Source organism: Bos mutus, chromosome 19 (genome assembly GCF_027580195.1).
Source record: "Bos mutus isolate GX-2022 chromosome 19, NWIPB_WYAK_1.1, whole genome shotgun sequence".
Lineage (NCBI taxonomy): Eukaryota > Metazoa > Chordata > Mammalia > Artiodactyla > Bovidae > Bos > Bos mutus.
Window position 1 is genome coordinate 51,873,811 of NC_091635.1, and position 17,333 is coordinate 51,891,143.

The 17,333-nt window shown below is 38.9% G+C and overlaps 1 protein-coding gene across 2 annotated transcripts in view; it reads right to left on the minus strand.

Moving 5' to 3' along the window:
- Window positions 1-3,936: 3,936 nt before the first annotated feature.
- The window catches only part of GDPD1 (glycerophosphodiester phosphodiesterase domain containing 1), a 51,212-nt gene continuing 37,815 nt past the window's right edge, over window positions 3,937-17,333 (minus strand). Inside the window, exons 4-9 of one of the 2 annotated variants that reach the window (XM_070390584.1) lie at window positions 16,282-16,400; window positions 15,676-15,765; window positions 12,308-12,441; window positions 8,049-8,108; window positions 6,381-6,432; window positions 3,937-5,264 (exon numbers count right to left, since the gene is read on the minus strand). In XM_070390584.1, coding sequence (XP_070246685.1) covers window positions 5,142-5,264; window positions 6,381-6,432; window positions 8,049-8,108; window positions 12,308-12,441; window positions 15,676-15,765; window positions 16,282-16,400 — 578 coding nt within the window. In that variant the 3' untranslated portion in view covers window positions 3,937-5,141. The remainder of the gene's footprint in view (window positions 5,265-6,380; window positions 6,433-8,048; window positions 8,109-12,307; window positions 12,442-15,675; window positions 15,766-16,281; window positions 16,401-17,333) is intronic. The other variant, XM_014480460.2, reaches the window with a different exon arrangement.

The following is a 17,333-nucleotide window of genomic DNA, read 5'->3' on the forward strand; positions in this document are numbered from 1 at the left end:
AGTATTGCACAGGAACCTGGAATGTCAGGTCCATGAATCAAGGCAAATTGGAAGTGGTCAAACAAGAGATGGCAAGAGTGAATGTCGACATTCTAGGAATCAGCGAACTGAAATGGACTGGAATGGGTGAATTTAAATCAGATGACCATTGTATCTACTACTGCGGGCAGGAATCCCTCAGAAGAAATGGAGTAGCCATCATGGTCAACAAGAGAGTCCAAAATGCAGTACTTGGATGCAATCTCAAAAACAACAGAATGATCTCTGTTCGTTTCCAAGGCAAACCATTCAATATCACAGTAATCCAAGTCTATGCCCCAACCAGTAACTCTGAAGAAGCTGAAGTTGAACAGTTCTATGAAGACCTACAAGACCTTTTAGAACTAACACCCCAAAAAGATGTCCTTTTCATTACAGGGGACTGGAATGCAAAAGTAGGAAGTCAAGAAACACCTGGAGTAACAGGCAAATTTGGCCTTGGAATACGGAATGAAGCAGGGCAAAGACTAATAGAAAGTTTTGCCAAGAAAAATGCACTGGTCATAACAAACACCCTCTTCCAACAACACAAGAGAAGACTCTATACATACAATAAGAAGGAAAAAATAACTAGTAGACAAACAAGACCAATGTATTTGTATTATTTTTCATAAGCAATGAGTTAAAATTATGGCTGTTTTTTAGAACATTTATTTATTTATTGTGGTAAAAGTCACATAATATAAAACATGAGACCATCATACAGAGTGAAGTAAGTCAGAAAAAGATATATTGTATATTAACGCATATAGGCTGGATCTAGAAAAATGGTACAGATGAACCTATTTGCAAAGCAGAAATAGAGACATAGATGTAGAGAACAAACGTTTGGATACCAAGTTGGCGGGGGGTAGGGGGTGTGGATTGGGAGACTGATATTGACCTATGTACACTACTATGCCTGTTTTGCTAAGAGTTCTCTATCAAAAGAAAACTTTTTGATAGTTTTGAAAGAAAAGGACATGAATGAGCGGGAAAGAATGTTATCATTCAACCTCACTATAGAATGAATCATGCTATTCACAATGCAGGCAGCCTCTGGTGGCATAGCAACCTATTCAAATTGCAAGCAGAATACCGAGAAGGAACTATGTAAAATCACATCTAAAATGCTAAAATGTACAGTACCTAAAATGTACACAAAACCCTAAATCTATTCTTCCAGACCTATCCTTTCATCCTTAAGGCTAATATGCCGAAATTCAAATGATTTTCTGTCATTTCAGAGAGTATCCAAAACATACCATTTTTACCACCCAGTGGCTTCCCCTGTCTCCAAGTTCCCCATTTTCCTGCAGCTTTGGAGTCAGTAGTGAACTTCCCCTTCTCCTTTTAAACTCACCTAGTCACCAACTCATGCGAAGAGTTGACTCATTGGAAAAGACTCTGATGCTGGGAAGGATTGGGGGCAAGAGGAGAAGGGGACGACAGAGGATGAGATGGCTGGACGGCATCACTGACTCGATGGACATGAGTCTGGGTGAACTCCCTATTTGGTGATGGACAGGGAGGCCTGGCGTGCTGCGATTCATGGGGTCGCAAAGAGTCGGACACGACTGAGTGACTGATCTGATCTGAGTCACCAACTCTTACTACTTCTTCCCTTTCAGAGATGTGTAGATGCATTGTTTCTTTACTTATGTGGCCACCCCTTTCATCTGGACCCTTATTACTTGATTCCTGGATTGCTGCAAGTTTCCATCCGGTGAACTACTGCCAAAATAATTTTTATGCAATCTCATGTTAATTGGATCCGTATAGCCTTCTGACCTGGTGTCTGGACCATTATCTGGTCTCGGCTTATGTTATTTCAGATTATAGGATGACCCAACTCTTCAAACATTATCCTGTCAGTGACATACAAAAGAGGCAGGAAAGCTAAACATCACTTTAGCTTTATGAATTGTCTTGGTATGCTCCCAGCATCCTGAACTCTTTGCCTCCTTGACCTCTTTAGTCCTGATCTTGTTTTGGTGCCTGGCCTCTGACTGCTATTTACATTTTCCTTGTGGTACTGAAATGATAATGTTATATTACTGCCCAGCCATTTCCGTTCTTAATGTTTTAAGTTTAGCCACCTACTTGACACACAACTTTCAATTCACAATGAATTCTTCAAACTCGTATTCATGGCTCTCTCTCCTTAACTGAAAAGGAAATTTTTACTTTTATCCATGGTGGATCTTTTTTTTTTTTAAGCTTTCCAGGGCCACCATGTTGTACAACTCAAAGCAGAATCATTCATAATGTATTTTGTGTTAATGGTTTCTCATACTAGAACACACTACTGTAGTGGGAATTTCTAATAATGTACACTCACAGCCTTGAGAAATTTCATAGAAATGGCACCTGGAAAATCAGCATATATCAAGAAACTGTGTTGATGATGTATCAACAATGATGAAAAACATTTTTCATGTTTTTCTTAGAATAATAGCCTTCTTACAGACCCCAAGGCCAGACCCAGAAGGGAGTATGACTGGAGTCACGAAAGCATGGACCTTGGAACAGCGGGTCGGCGTTAGGTATGTACACCGCCTACACACTTGCTGACTGTTCCTGAGACTATCCCACGAGGGAATGGCCTGGGGTGAAAACAAGATCTGGACTATGTCAGTGCAGTGTCTTGGGAAAGATAGATCAAGGAAAGTTTTGTACTCTGCAGTCAGGAGTAACAGCTGGACTCAGAGTGGACTCTGCACCTCAGTCCAACAGAGGCTGCAGGCCCCCTGACCCATTGCACCAGATTTCGTGTTCTGCTCTCATTCTCGTCGCTCGCGGCTGGATGCTTAGGGCAACACACTACGATTAATATTTTGTCTTTTCCTAACCCATTGCAGCGATTTTATCTCTACAGTTGTGGTGACTAGATGGCCACCTATAGCCAAGGCCCCACCCCAATTTCTAGAACCTGTCCTGGCCAGAAAGGGGCGGTTGAACATCTCTGGTACTCAGTACCAACTTAACCCTCTAATTAGTCCAACTTATACTCTGTTCTTTCAGTCCTATTAAATGAGGTTTTTTCCAAGCTCTGGATCCTAGTTCTGCTAACTTGTGTCCTGTTTTACCTGATAACATGCCTCAGACCTAGTCCTACAGAGAAGCTCTTGCTACTTCAAAGTAAAATTTCCTCAAACCAACCTGCCAACTGTTGTCCACTGGCATGTATTTAGGATTCTGTTGGTATGCTGGACTAGACCTATAGCAGGCCTATCAAATCTAGTGCCACCGTTATCCCAGCAAAAGGATCTAATCACATCTTTGACCACCTCTCTGGCCTTCATGCTGTGTGCCATGCCTAGCAGTACGTCGCATTAGGAAAGGATATTTAACATCTTTTAAAATGTGATGCCCCAATCAGAAAAGCAATATTCAGATGTTATCTGATGACAAATGTGAACTCTGTTGTTATAGACTATACTTTTATTAAGTGAATTGAAGTCACCTTGACTATAAAATCATCAAACTTTTAAAACATGATTTTCTGAACATCTTTACTATAGTGGGTACTTTCTCTTTTACTGATTGACACAAAATATATGCTGGTCCTATAATATGAACTGCATCATAACTGAATCACAACAAAGCAAATTTGGAACAGGGAAACTGTAAAAAAGAATTATATCAATGATGATCAAAAGCATCTCTAGCAACTATAATCATACATTATATAAGTGAAAGTGAAAATGACAGATTTAATGGATTACCTGCCCAAGTTATTTATTCAAATGCCAAGAGGCAATTTACCATAAAAGTGTTTCCATATTTTATTTTCCTTATATGAGCGAGAAGTCTTAGGTGTGTTTACTTATATTACCAATTTACCACCTCATTAAATTCTGGAAAAAAATTATAAAGCATATTTGGAATTATAACGGCAAAAAAGAAAACACCAATAAATTCTTTTGTTCTTGAAATTTTTATTTCAGTTTAAACAAAAAAGAAATGTTACTTATGTCATCCAGGGACAGGTGGGACAGTATGATTATCCTTCATAACTGTTAGCTGGCAAAGTCCAAATGAGAGGTGGAATCTAGGTCTAAGATGCTTATTGTTCCAGGTTATATTTACCTTCCAAAGAGACAATGAAAATAAGTCAAAAAGATGATAAACAGATTTACATGAAGTCACACTAGAAAATCTGAGAAAGTGATGTCTAATGCTTTGAGAAATTCTATTCCCACTTAATACTCTGAAGAATAAATTCTTAAAGATCAGGAGCAGGTGGTTTATCCTATAAGTATTAGACACAATGATATGCACTTTCATCAGTTTGTTCTGATTATTAGGACTCAAGATGTTATTTAAAATCTAGATGTAGGCCCAGACAGTTGGTCATTGCTAACAATGGAAAATGTACATTTCGTTAGAGAAAACAAAAATCTGACTATTAGCATCTTAATTTACAATTATTAAGTCCAATTTTAATTTTTACCAAAAAAAAGAAATACAGCAGCAATTGTTACACACCTGAAAAAGATTCCAAATAGAATGTCCCTATTGACAACAATCAAGAAATTCGAATTCAGTCTACAGATTTTATTTCTGATCATTTAACAAACTTTCAGTTATTTCTTTGAGTCTGCCTCTGTTAACAATGTACAACTTGTCAGATAATTACATCACTGATTTCCAAGCTCTCTTTCCACAACATTTTTCCCCTGTAACTAAGGTGTACCTAGAAATAATGAGACAACCTGAATAGCTGTAATGACCCTCAATAATTCTGTCTTACTAACTAGTTGATCTTATTCCAGTGAAGGCTAATTTCAAATTTATCCAACAGCCTTTGATTTCAGAATTACTTATGATAGTAGAATACTGCATCAAATACAGAAATCTTGATCAATAATCTTCTACTTACATCTCATAAACAATTATCTTTCTAAACAAACTATTTACAAATGTAAAATATGCAATATTGTTTAAAATAAATATACAATATATAGTTTCTACATTCTCAGACAGGCTTAAAAATGAGGTAATAAACACTTAACTGATTAAACCTTTTACCATTCTGGAAATGGCTTAGGGAAATAATGAAAACATTTTTTCTTAGGTCTTTTCACGTTTTCTTCGAATGCTTCTGAGTACATCCTTTTCTAGTCTGAAAAATTATGTAAAAAATCCTTAAGCTTTGTTGGATAGTCTGTCATCACCCCAGTTGCTCCCAAATCAAAGGCTCTTTTGTATTCCTGCTCTTCATTTAATACCCAAATGTACACCTGAAAATTAGAAAAATGAGAAGTATAAGAAGAAATGTTAAAACAGCAAATTATCTTTATGTTAGCATGCATCCACTACAATCTCAGTACACTTAGAAACAACCTTTTAATAACGTGCAACTTAAAGTTTTTCTGGTAAGTGGTCTGAGGTGACCTCTAAAAATGGTCCGCCAATCATTTAACCCAGAAAACTCCACAAAATCATGTAAATCAAGAGGTTCAAATCTTCACGCTCCCTTTAAGAACACTTGTGAAACTGCCCAGCCCATTAAGGGTATGCATATCTGGAAAACCACCAAGTATTTGAAGGATGTCACTTTACAGAAGCAACACGCGTGCCATTCCATCATTACAATGGTGGAGGTGGTAGGTATGCGCAGGCCAAACAGCGGGGCTGGACACTGGGTCAGGGGCCCAAAAAGACTGCTGCATTTTTACTGCACATGCGCAAAAATGCAGAGAGTCACGCTGAACTTAAAGGCTTAGATGTGGACTCTAGATGTAGACAGATTCTCTGGTCACTGAGCACATTCTGGTGAGCAAATCTCCCAAGGCGTGGGTAGGACTTACAGAGCTCATGGTCAGATCAGCCCAGACATGAGCTCTCCCTGCCCCACTGAGATGACCCTTACTGAAAAAGAACAGATGATTGTTCCTAACCCAGAAGAGGAGCTTGTACAGAAGAAAAAGATACCCAGGGAAAAACTGAAGAAATAAATAACTTATGGCCTCGGAATAAATGCTGCAAAAGAAAGAAAGAAAGCAAGAAAGCAGCAGCAGCAGCAAATAAAAGCCAAAAACAAAAAACTCTGCAATTTTAAGAAATCATTGAGCCCTTTAAACAAATCCCACTTTGCTCACTAAATATGACTATCCCACCCTCTGGCTTCAGTTCTCACCTACCTAGCTGAGCTCACCTACCTCGGTGAACTCTAGCTACTGAAACACCAATACTATCTTGTTAACTATAAGGCAGAGCTTAAGGTCTTCATATGAGAACCAGTAAAAGCAGCAGAGTTAGGACCAAATCAAATTAGTCAGAAGTTACTGCCCTCTAAACTTGTATTGAACTGGTAAACTATGCTCTTTCTAGAATGCATCATTACAAAAACTTACTTGAATGCCTCGGGCAGTGAGGTGGTCAAACAGAGCTTTTCTCATTAGTAAACTAGAAAAGAAAAGCATAAAAGATTTAGGTACTCAGTCCTAAGGAAGGACTACAATTAGTCCTCAATTCTAATTCAGTCAGTTTAGAGTTTCTAATCCCTACTTGGATTTAATCCTGATGTTTCAGCGCTAGAAACAAGGGACGGCCTCAAGCAGTAATAGCTGTTGTGGATGGGTTTATATCTTAACTGCTGGATCTCCTTTCTGCTCTTTGCTGCCACTCTTCCTGAAGCAGCTCAATGGAGACCAGGCTTCCTCACTTCTCCTGCTGGTGCCGTACTGAGTGAGAAAGAACTAGGGAGTCTGTGTTCCTAACTTCCCAAATCAAAATAAGGCAGTGAACGTGGGTCAAATTCTATACAGTCACAGTCCATTTACAAAGTGAATTAGTCTTTTGTGAGTTATCTTAGAAACGTAATGTTCATTAATTACGCTATCCTTTATAAAGAAAAAAAAGTTTTTTTTTTCAGCTCCAAATAACTTAAAAAGTGAACTTTTAGAATACAAGTCACTTGAGCAAGATGAAAGCTTTTTGTACTGAAAAGTTATACATATTATTTCTATTCTGTTTAGTCTATTAGAATGATTAAGTAGCAGAAATGAAAAACCATATGCATTTAACACCAGCTAAAATGCATCCTTGGGAATTTCCTGGTGGTCCAGTGGTTAGGGGGCATAGGTTCAATCCCTGGTTGGGGAACTAAGATCCTGCATGCCATGTGGCAGGGCCAAAAAACAAAACAAAACAAAACAGCAAAAAAGAATAAACCCTGTGGCACAGAGAAAAGATAAAACTAGTTTTCAAACTCTGAAAGAGGAGCTAAGGAAAAAAAATGCTTGTGATTTACGACTATTATTTAAGCATTCAAGGCATTCAAGGTTCCACTTTCTTTTTCCTTTGGCCGTGTTGGGTCTTAGCTGTGGCCTGTAGGGTTTTCTAGTTGTGACCCCTTAGTTGCGGCTTGTGGGATCTGGTGCCCTGACCAGGCATGAGCCCAGTCCCTCTGTGCTGCAAAGGAGCATGGAGTCTTAGCCGCTGGACCAAGGTTCCAGTGTATTTTGTTTTCAAGGTTCCATTTTAAAGCAATATAGAGGTAGGTTTTACCTAAAATTACACTCAACATGTCTTAGACTTTAAGGCATTTTCTCTAAAGTAGATGCCCACTGTACAGGTGGGGCTTCCATCCTGCTGTTAAGTCTCAGTGTAGCTCTTCCTTAGAAATGCGCCATTAGTCAATCTACACTCTCACATGTGTTGTGTTGCTGTACACGCTTCTTTTCACCATGTTGTTGAGTGCAGGCTAGTGGAAACAGTGAGTAAGTAGCAGGGGACGGGTATACATCCCAGGTCTGCTACTGACACGCCACGTAAATCATTTAACTTTGGGTAGCCAGGTGCTCAGTTTTCTCCTGAGTTTGATGAGATTATCTCCCAATTCCTCCTAAGGTTTCATGACTAGTAATTAAGCTAGTTCTAAATGATTTATACACATCCATTTGTACAATGTTCAACTCATCCTGGTTACAAATTACACATAGAGAGTCTGCTCTAGATTATAAGCATCATATTTAAGAGTTAAAACAATAATATGTATATCAAGAAACTAAAATTCTTACATATCAGAAAGCCAGATGAGAAACTTCTGACTTCTGGACATGGTGTGTGGTTCTTTCAGCCTGAGGGAAAATAAAATTTAAATTAGAAACACAGGAATATATCAGTGTGATAAAACAAGTTCAAGAACAAAAATCAGTGCCTTGATTGTACTTGGTATATGCTTCAGTTCAGTGCAGTGGCTCAGTCGTGTCTGACTCTGCATCCCCATGGACTGCAGCACTCCAGCCTTCCCTGTCCACTACCAACTCACGGAGTTTACTCAAACTCACGTCCATCGAGTTGGTAATGCCATCCAACCATCTCATCCTCTGTCGTCCCTTTCTCCCACCATCAATCCTTCCCAGCATTAGGGTCTTTTCCAATGAGTCAGCTCTTCGCATCAGATGGCCAAAGGACTGGAGTTTCAGCTTCAGCATCAGTCCTTCCAATGAATATTCAGGACTGATTTCCTTTAGGATGGACTGGTTGGATCTCCTTACAGTGCAAGAGACTCTCAAGAGTCTTCTCCAACACCACAGCTCAAACGGATCAATTCTTTGGCATCAGCTTTCTTTATAGTCCAACTCTCACATCCATACATGACTACTGGAAAAACCATAGCTTTGACTAGACAGACCTTTGTTGGCAAAGCAATGTCTCTGCTTTTTAATATACTGTCTAGGTTGGTCATAACTTCTCTTCTAAGGAGCAAGCGTCTTTTAATTTCATGGCTGTATCTGAGTTAGTCACTCATTCCAGTCCATTTTAGTTCACTGAGTCCTAAAATGTTGATGTTCACTCTGGCCATCTCCTATTTGACCACTTCCAATTTTTCTTGATTCATGGACCTAACATTCCATGTTCCTATGCAACATTGCTCTTTACAGCATCGGACCTTGCTTTCATCACCAGTCACATCCACAACTGGGTGTTGTTTTTGCTTTGGCTCTGTCTCTTCATTCTTCCTGGAGTTATTTCTCCACTGATCTCCAGTAGCATATTGGGCACCTACCGACCTGGGGAGTTCATCTTTCAGTGTCCTATCTTAAAATCTGGGAAAGGACAAAATTAAATTAGAACAAAGCCCATTTGGATTCTCTATTTTCATGATTTCAAGCTAACTTTTTGCTACACTCTTCAAAGTTTAAAATTTAAAAGTTATCTTTCTGGAGATCCCGGGTACCCAGAACCCATGTTTCTTCCTTTTTTGGTGAGGCCTCTTTCTCTTGCCTTTGCTGTAATTCTGTATGCAGTAGATGTAAACACATAGCCAAACTTCACTATGTACTAAAAGATATTTGGGGTTAAAAATGAGATTAAAAAAAAAACAACCCTAAAAACACTTTTTTCCTTTCACTTTCAATGTTTGAAGACCTAGGTGCATCCTTTTAAGACATGTTTCCTACTGAAAGAGTACACTTGACTTTCAGACCTACAATGAGTTCCTTCAGCCTCTCTGATGCTGAGAGCATCAGCTGTGTCATTAACTTTGGGCTGTGCCCAGAGGCTTCTCTGACTAGTTAAGTCTTTCTACTGTGAAGACTGTTCAGCCTCTTTTGGAGTTATAGTGCACAGTGATTTTCATTCTCCCCAGATCTTGATTCTTGTTTCCTTTCTAACTCCTTTTATCTACACTCTTAGGATTATTCTGAGTCTCCCAACTTAAATTCTTTTTTTTAAATTTATTATTTATTTTAAAATTTATCTTTAAATTTTTGGCTGTGCTGGGTCTTCATCGCTGTGCACAGGCTTTCTCCAGTTGCTGCAAGCAGGGACTACTCTCTAGTTGTGGCATGCGGCCTTCTCGTTGCAGTGGCTCCTCTTGTTGCAGAGCACAGGGCTCTAGGCACGCAGCCTTCTCGTTGCAGTGGCTCCTCTTGTTGCAGAGCACCGGGCTCTAGGCACGCGGCCTTCTCGTTGCAGTGGCTCCTCTTGTTGCAGAGCACAGGGCTCTAGGTATGCGGGCTTCTCGTTGCGGTGGCTCCTCTTGTTGCAGAGCACAGGGCTCTAGGTATGCGGACTTCTCGTTGCGGTGGCTCCTCTTGTTGCAGTGGCTCCTCTTGTTGCAGAGCACAGGGCTCTAGGCAGGTGGGCTTCTCGTTGCAGTGGCTCCTCTTGTTGCAGAGCACAGGGCTCTAGGTATGTGGGCTTCTCGCTGTAGTGGCTCCTCTTGTTGCAGAGCACAGGGCTCTAGGTATGCAGGCTTCTCGTTGCGGTGGCTCCTCTTGTTGCAGAGCACAGGGCTCTAGGTATGCGGGCTTCTCTTTGTAGTATGCGGGCTTCTCGTTGCAGTGGCTCCTCTTGTTGCAGATCACAGGGCTCTAGGCATGCGGGCTTCTTGTTGCAGTGGCTCCTCTTGTTGCAGAGCACAGGGCTCTAGGCATGCGGGCTTCTCATTGCAGTGGCTCCTCTTGTTGCAGAGCACAGGGCTCTAGGCATGCGGCCTTCTCGTTGCAGTGGCTCCTCTTGTTGCAGAGCACAGGGCTCTAGGCATGCGGCCTTCTCGTTGCAGTGGCTCCTCTTGTTGCAGATCACAGGGCTCTAGGCATGCGGGCTTCTCGTTGCAGTGGCTCCTCTTGTTGCAGAGCACAGGGCTCTAGGTATGCAGGCTTCTCGTTGCGGTGGCTCCTCTTGTTGCAGAGCACAGGGCTCTAGGCATGTGGGCTTCTCGTTGCAGTGGCTCCTCTTGTTGCAGAGCACAGGGCTCTAGGCAGGTGGGCTTCTCGTTGTAGTGGCTCCTCTTGTTGCAGAGCACAGGGCTCTAGGCATGCGGGCTTCAGCAGTTATGACACGTGGGCCCAGTAGTCGTGGTTCATGGGCTTAGCTGCTCCTTGGAATGTTGGAATCTTCCCCACCCAGGATCAAATCCATGTCCCCTGCCTTGGCAGACGGGTTCTTAACCACTGGACCAGCAATGGAGTCCTTAAATTAATTTTTTCTCTTTTCAGTTTTTATTTGAAACTTTCTAAATAAACTCCTTCTATTCTCCTAACTCTACCTGAGGTAAAAAGTTCTAATCGCAATTTCAGGAATCCCAAGAATTAAAAAACTTGAAATATTAATTACCTCATTAAACACAAACTATTACATTGCCTTAGGAAGTATCCACTGTCTTTCATTAAAAAAATATACAAACAATATTCTACCACTGTCTTAATCCATAATCACTTTTTAAAGAAAAAAATTAATCCTATGAAATCTGTTCACATCTGTAATTTAATAACATTTCCTTCTAAAAGGAACACCTGCAGATGATCTCGAGAGCACAACAGGCCATTCTAGACCAGAGGAAAGCGAAGTAGTTTAGGGATAAATGGCTAGGAACTGTTTTAATTTAGCAAATGAAAATAGTTTATTTGTAGACAAGAAGCAATTTCTGTTGTTTCATCTAAGAAACAGCTACAGAAATTGCTAATAAATACTATTGTAATCAGGAATAGATAAAATAAGCATACACATAACTAACAAACTCAAACTGGAAGACAAGCATGAAACACAGATGCTGAGTACAAGAGTGCTGACCAACTTCTTTTTCTTACTGATATTTTCTAATGATTGCTGTATGTTCAGCTTGATTTTTTATAGTTCTGTGGGGATGAAAAAAGTTCTCATGCAGGTGAAACCACATTTAAATGATCTCCCCAGAAGCTCCAGAGAAATTTACAGCTAGGAATGACATTCTAAGCATGTGAGATGAAGATCTTTGTTAAATAAAAATGATAAAGATAATTTAACGATAAAAGCTATCATTTATTGAGGGTTTATTTTTTGCCAGGCAACGCTCTAAGTGTTTTATACATTTTTACCTTCGTATTAACAGTAAATTAGTGTGTAAAAAGCAAGGCTTTATACCCAGTAGAGAAGTTACACAATTATGAAGTATCCGAGAATCCCTTGGACTACAAGGAGATCAAACCAGTCAATCTTAAGGAAATCAGTCCTGAATATTCTTTGGAAGGACTGATGCTGAAGCTGAAGCTTCAATCCTTTGGTCACCTGATGGGCCGAACTGACTCACTGGAAAAGACCCAGATGCTGGGAAAGGTTGAAGGCAGGAGGAAAAGGGGACAACAGAGGATGAGATGGTTGGATGGCATACCAACTCGATCGACATGAGTTTGCGCAAGCTCTGGGAGTTGGTGATGGACACTGAGTCGGTGATGCCATCCAAACACCTCATCCCTCTGTCGTCCCCTTCTCCTCCCATCTTCAATCTTTCTAAGTCTTTGTCTTAGTTTTCCAGTAATTGCTAACTGATGAAAACAGGGTAATCACTTACTTCAATATGATAGAAGGCATTGGGATTTCAAAAAACTGTTCTCGAATGGGCACAAAGGGCAAGAGGCCAGTGAAGAACAGGCCAAGAACGAGCAGCACACGTTGTAAACTGAAGAGTATAGGAATTTCCGAATTCTAAAAGACACAAACAATATCAGAGGATTATTGCACAACCTTCAAAATTTCCCAAGACTGTATCTTGACATCTGTTTAAAGTATTCCCTAAATCATCAACATCCACTTCCAAATACACCACACTTAGAAATGACTGGTCCTTGACAAACGGGTCAGGATCTATGCTGGAGTCCTACAGTATAAACCGATACTCAAGTTTCTCCATTCTCCACTCTCCGCTTCTGCAGCACCAGTCCTGTCTGTTGGTGCTAGTCTTTATCACCAGAGATTAAACATACCAGATTTAATGGAATGAGATAAAGAAATAATGATATGAAATATTCAGTAACCTTCTACATACTCAATAACTATACATATTTTTAAAATAGGATATGATACAGATATATGTTAATAGTGTTACAAATATTCACGTTTTCATCTTGCAAAACTGAAACTCTATACTAATATTAAACAAATCCCCATATTCCCCTCCCCCAGATCCCCCATGTCTATCTTTAAAACAAATAAAAATTTTAATACATTTGAATGTTTCTGTATAAAATATATTGAAAAAAATCACGCAAAAACATATTTTATTTAATATTCAGTCACTTAAAAATATATATTTATCAGCTACTTAGCTGTGATACAGGGGATGTTTTTTGTGGCATGCGGGATCCAGTTCTCTGACCAGAGACTAAACCCAGACCCCTGCAGTGGGAGTATGGCGTCTTAGCCACTGGACTACCACCAGGGAAGTCTCCATCCACTCTTTTTTAGATTTCTTTCCCATTTAGGTCATCACAGAGCACTGAGTAGAGTTCCCTGTGCTATACAGTAGGTTCTTCTTAGTTACCTATCTTATACATAGTAGCAAATATATGTCAGTCCCAGTCTCCCAATTCATTCCACCATCCTCCCCTTCTTTTATATTTTTAGCTTCTAGCATCTGGGAATTAAAGAGCTAATATGAAATTCTTATACATCGTAATTTAAGAATTATAAAAGATGCATGAATTACATAAGCATGTTCATAGTACAAATGACAATTATTGTTGAGACATTCTTCCTTAGGTGTTTGAAAATTACTGCTGAAATCTTGGGAGTTTTTAAATTCTAAAATGACAGAAGCCCAGAGATGTCTAGAAAAATACGTGAATCAAGGGGAATGTTCTGTGATTCTGGGCCAAAAGTGAACATGTTATTTTGAAATAATTATAAACTCACAGGAAGTTGTAAGATTATACTAGAGTCCCATTTATTCTTAACTCAGCTGCCCCATCTGTAACCAGATGTACCAAAACCAGGAATTGACAGTGATATATTACTGTTAGACTGTCCACCTTACTCACTTTTCAGCGTTTTTAAAACTTGTGTTCATTTGTGCATGTGTATAGTCAGATGCAGCTGTAATCCATGTATAGATATGTGTAATCACCACCAGTCAAGACACAGAACTGCTCCATCACAACAGAGAATTCCCTCCTGCTACCTCCTTAATTAAATAATTTCATGTGCACCATTTTCACTTTACTGAGATAAATGCCCAAGAGTAAGATTGATGATTAATATGCTAAATGTATGTTTGGTTTTCTAAGAAATTAATTAAGAGTGGCTATTTTATTTTACATTCCCACTAGCAATGCATGTGAGATGCAATTTCTCCTCATCTTCTCCAGCATTTGCTATTATCACTGTTTTTCATTTGAAAAAAAAATTGAAAAAATTGATGTAAAAAGGGGCTTCCTTGGTGGCTCAGATGGAAAGGAATCTGTCTGCCCTACAGGAGACCCAGGTTCAATCCCTGGGTTGGGAGGATCCCCTGGAGAAGGCAACAGCAACCCACTCCAGTATTTTTGCCTTGAGAATCCCATGGACAGAGGAGCCTGGCCAGTTACAGTCCATAGGGTCACAGAGTCAGATACGACTGAGCAACTAACACACACACAAAAAGATCAGCAGGTCATGAAGTCTCCAGTATATTATCTTGCTTTTGTCTCAGTTCTATATTCTTGGGGATCTGAAGTCACTCAGCCCATTGATTACTCTGTTCTGTCCTTTTGTACACAGATAAATAAAACTTATTACTTGCCTTAATGAGAACCTCATTACTTTTGATTGTACTTTTAATTATAATGGTGCTGATTTTGGATCTATGCTTTCCTTCTTTGCCAGGAAGGAAGGCCTTTTCAAAAGAATTCTTTGTATTTCAGAACTGTACCTTGTGTTATGATATTCCTACTGCATCATCACTTGTATTCTGAAAGAGAATCTTCAATGCTTAAGATTTTTTAACTCTTTGTATTTCAAATCCTCTTAGCTGACTATGAGCTAAATTTTCTTGTAGAGGCTTAGTGTACCATTTCAAAATACATCCAATTTTTATAGATATATTTTCTTCAAACAGAAGCATTTCAATTGGTGGATGGCTGTAATTCAAAATACTACCTGATAATCTTTTTCATACTGTCCATCCTAAAGGAAATCAGTCCTGAATATTCATTGGAAGGACTGATGTTGAAGCTGAAATTCCAATACTTTGGCCACCTGATGAGAAGAGCTGACTCATTTGAAAAGACCCTGATGCTGCGAAAGACTGAAGGAGAAGGGGACGACAGAGGATGAGATGGTTGGATGGCATCACCGACTCAATGGACATGAGTTTGAGTAAACTCTGGGAGTTGGTGGTGGACAGGGAGGCCTGGTGTGCTGTAGTCCATGGGGTTGCAAAGAGTCAGACACGACTGAGCGACTGAACTGAACTGGATTGAACCTGATAACCATGATTTAACTCTATTTGGGAAGTAATGTAAAGAAAAGCTTGAGTTGTAAAGTTGAAGGACTAAATACTTTCCTTCATTCAAAATTATGCAAAAAAATTTTGCTTACCTAACAAAAACCAGACACTAAAAGACACACATATATACATAATAAAATGAATAACATGTTGGCAAACAACTAATATTATCATGTGAAAATAATAATTCTGTGAGCCAGTCCAATCATAGTGAACTTAATTGCAAGGTCCATTATCTACTAAACCTACTATCTATAAATTCATTATGTCTATTAGTAAACTTCTGGTTAGCTGCTTCCATCCAATACTATCTGTCTTTGTAACAAGGCTATATGAAATAAGATATTTTAAAAAAATTATGGCTATAATTACTTAGCTTTTATAGACATATAACAACAACAAAGACAGGTCATTCTGTATCTTTTTTTTTTTCATTCTGTATTGTTTTTGAAGCTTACCTCTTTGTAGCACTTTTCTACAATTTCATAGCTGGCGTTACCCCACACTGTTATGTGTTCTCGTCTGTACTGCTTCACCAATTCCGAAACCTACATGTGAAAATTCAAAATTTTATTCATGTGACTCTTTGTAAATCCACTTACGTGATTTTACTTATAAAATGGATTACAACTATCTGCTGGTGCATAGTATAAAATTTTGAAAGAACTGATCATTAAATTCAGATTATTTCATAAAGTACAAGAAATTACATCTACCATTATATGATTTATCTAATAGAATACAACTGTTTAGTAACTGGACATAAACTAAGTACAAATGAAACAAGTGAAACTGGAAGAAGTTAATTACATAAATGCCACAGCCATGGGGGTTCACAGGAGCTCACGCTTATCTCAGTGACTGAGACATGACAAGTCACTCTGAAAACAGGCTTTCCTACAGTAGAGCGATCTCTTCTACCAGGGTAGTATTTAAAACAATGCTGGTCCCTAGAGTATCACATTTCCTTGAACATTATCAATCTATGCAGGCACCTGCACTAGCCGTATTTAGTTCGTGAAATCGGATTGCAACACGCTCAGAGGAGGCAATGCCTTAAGTACCTTCTTAATCAGCAAATTGTTGTTGACTTTGATATCGATGTTAATGGGAGTGTTAGGAAAGGCCTCAAAAACTTCCTTCAGTAATGGAATTCGGTTATCTTTTCCTTCACATTGGCATGCTGAGAAAGCAAGATTTTTAAATGTATTTTTAAAAGATCACTTTTTTGATGATTAGAAAAGTTAAGAGTATGCAGTCATAACAGGACATTTACAAAATGATGCAAAGTATAAAGAAGAAAAGAAAAATCATCTAGAAATCCAACAAGTTAGATACAACCACTGAGACCATTTGGTGTACTTTCTCTCCTCTTTTTTCCCTATACATAATCTAATGATGTTATAATATAGTGTCCCTTCAGGTTTTAACTTGATCTTTTCACATAAGTAAAAATAAATGCTAGTATACTGTATTTATGATTACGATGAAAAGTTTTCCATTATACTTTTTGAGATAACTGTAGATTCACATGTAGTTTTAAGAAACAATATAGAGATTTATGCAGGGTTTACCCAGATTTCCCAATGGTAACCTTTAGCAAAACTGTAGTATGATATCATAACCATGATATTTACATTGATAGAATCCACAGATCCTATCCTGCAGTTATTATTTTAAATAAATTTAAGGGTTTAAAATTTAACCAGTCTCCTTGAAGGATAACATAATCTGTCACTCCAAAATATGCCATTTTGGCATAAGGAATCTTCTGAAGCAGAGGCAATTGAGAAGAAGCAGATACAAGAAAAGTTCTCTATGCCCATCCTCCATCTGCCTAAAAACAAGATTAAATTGTGCAAAAAATAAGCAACAACCCTCGACCCTTATCAGCACCAAAGGACTCGATATAACAAACTACTGATTAGTCTTTATCTTCCATCAACCCCCCATATTTACCCTCCCACCATTTGCCACCCTAGACATTCAAAGTCCTTTTTTCCTTTGTCTTGTCACTTCTCTGAAAATTTACTGGATTTTGTTTGCTTGTTTAAGATGCTATATAAACTCAAGTTCTAGCCATACCTTTGAGTATTCATCCCTGAGTTTCCTCCAT